General features: G+C 33.9%; 2 protein-coding genes across 2 annotated transcripts in view; both read right to left on the reverse strand.

The window, feature by feature from the left end:
• Positions 1–470, reverse strand: part of LOC105315395 (fibrinogen-like protein A) — a gene marked incomplete at its 3' end in the record, with an annotated part of 5344 nt that extends 4874 nt beyond the window's left edge. Inside the window, exon 1 of the mRNA XM_020006043.1 lies at positions 396–470. Coding sequence (XP_019861602.1) covers positions 396–470 — 75 coding nt within the window. The remainder of the gene's footprint in view (positions 1–395) is intronic.
• A 58-nt stretch (positions 471–528) lies between these two features.
• LOC109590103 (ficolin-2-like) lies at positions 529–1555 on the reverse strand. Its single transcript, XM_020006044.1, has 4 exons — positions 1405–1555; positions 1280–1362; positions 702–1236; positions 529–548 (listed from the first exon to the last, which is right to left on the reverse strand). Exons 1-4 carry the CDS (start codon positions 1553–1555, stop codon positions 529–531), a joined length of 789 nt encoding a protein of 262 aa, XP_019861603.1.
• Between the last annotated feature and the right edge of the window lie 294 nt (positions 1556–1849).

The raw sequence follows: 1849 nt of genomic DNA on the forward strand, positions 1-1849 counted from the left end.
CCATCAGGATTAACAGTATAAACACCACTTGTAGTAATACCATCCTCTAACAAGCTCTTACAATCATCTATAATATAAGAATTAAACACTTCTACTATTATTGCAGTACCTTTTGGACAAGACTTTGGGTATTCATTAGGACAGAAAATATAATGTGATATACCAGTTTCTTTGATAGAAAAAGCCTGCCCTAAGTTACTGCTTTTACAGCATGTCCTTATATACAGTGATGGTTCATGTTTATATCCAGTACAATCAGCCATACAATAAGATCCTTCTCCTTCATCAATGGTAGCTATTAAACACAGCAACAACAACATAAAGATGAACATCTTTGACATTTTACTAGACTGTACGTGAGTTTAACAAGGACTGGAATTTAAACCATTTATCACCTGAGCTTCTGTAGTTTGTTTGTATAATTGTAACTGATTTTTTACAACTATAGCTAATTTGATAGTAAAGTCCATTTTATAGATGTGCTTAGCTTACACTTAGCTTTGAGAGAAGTTGTAGTGTTGTGTAGCTTCATGATGCTTCAATAGCAGCTTTAATTTATTTTAATTAATAAAAGTCAAATAGTTAATAGTTATTAATAATCACTACAAGGTATGACAGACTGTAATATTGAAACGACATAATAATATATCAGCACAATGTAAACACACTTATGTGTGTGGGGGACAGTATTTAATTGTTACGACGAGTTTTCATCTCTGTGAACTTGAGACTGGTGCCGCTCAAATTATAATACCATCGGACTCCTTTAAAACTATTCACTGGAGTATTAAAATAATAACCATTAAGATTTGAATTTTGGCATTCATTGTACCACCAGGCACCAGTGCAGAACTGAGCACAATTACCTCCATAGTTATCATTATCATTATCTCTTGTAGTGAATCTACTTCCATTATGATAGGTCAGACTATCTCCAGCAGTACCACAGTATCCTCCTACTGTTAGTATATATTCAGTACTACCATCACTAACATTAAATGTAGAGTAGTTAGCATAAGCTGTGTTCCTCTCAAAGTCTTCCAGGTCCACTCTTAGTGTGTTTGATCCTTCTTTAGTAAGACGATGAATCTTGCTCAATCCTAACCAAAACTCACCAGTAAGGTTACCAAATCCATTCTCATAGTCAGTCCAGTATCTATAGAAATCAACAGATCCATCTTGTCTCCTCTGAAATACAGTCCATCCACCACCATCAGTCTCCATATCACAGTATACCTGTGATCCAATAGTGTATAATTATAAATTACTTTTAACTAACTTCAAATGGAGTCCCTCCATCAGGATTAACAGTATAAACACCACTTGTAGTAATACCATCCTCAAACAGGCTCTTACAATCATCTATAATATAAGAATTAAACACTTCTGCTATTAGTGCAGTACCTTTTGGACAAGACTTTAGGTATTCATTAGGACAGAAAATATAATGTGGTATACCAGTTTCTTTGATAGAAAAAGCCTGTCCTAAGTTACTGCTCTTACAGCATGTCCTTATATACAGTGATGGTTCATGTTTATTTCCAGTACTAGCCATACAATAAGATCCTTCTCCTTCATCAATGGTAACTATTAAACACAGCAACAACAACATAAAGATGAACATCTTTGACATTTTACTAGACTGTACGTGAGTTTAACAAGGACTGGAATTTAAACCATTTATCACCTGAGCTTCTGTAGTTTGTTTGTATAATTGTAACTGATTTTTTACAACTATAGCTAATTTGATAGTAAAGTCCATTTTATAGATGTGCTTAGCTTACACTTAGCTTTGAGAGAAGTTGTAGTGTTGTGTAGCTTCATGATGCTTCAATAGCAGCTTTAATTT

The sequence above is a fragment of the Amphimedon queenslandica genome, unplaced genomic scaffold (assembly GCF_000090795.2).
Source record: "Amphimedon queenslandica unplaced genomic scaffold, v1.1 AMPQUscaffold_10500, whole genome shotgun sequence".
In the NCBI taxonomy this organism is placed as follows: domain Eukaryota; kingdom Metazoa; phylum Porifera; class Demospongiae; order Haplosclerida; family Niphatidae; genus Amphimedon; species Amphimedon queenslandica.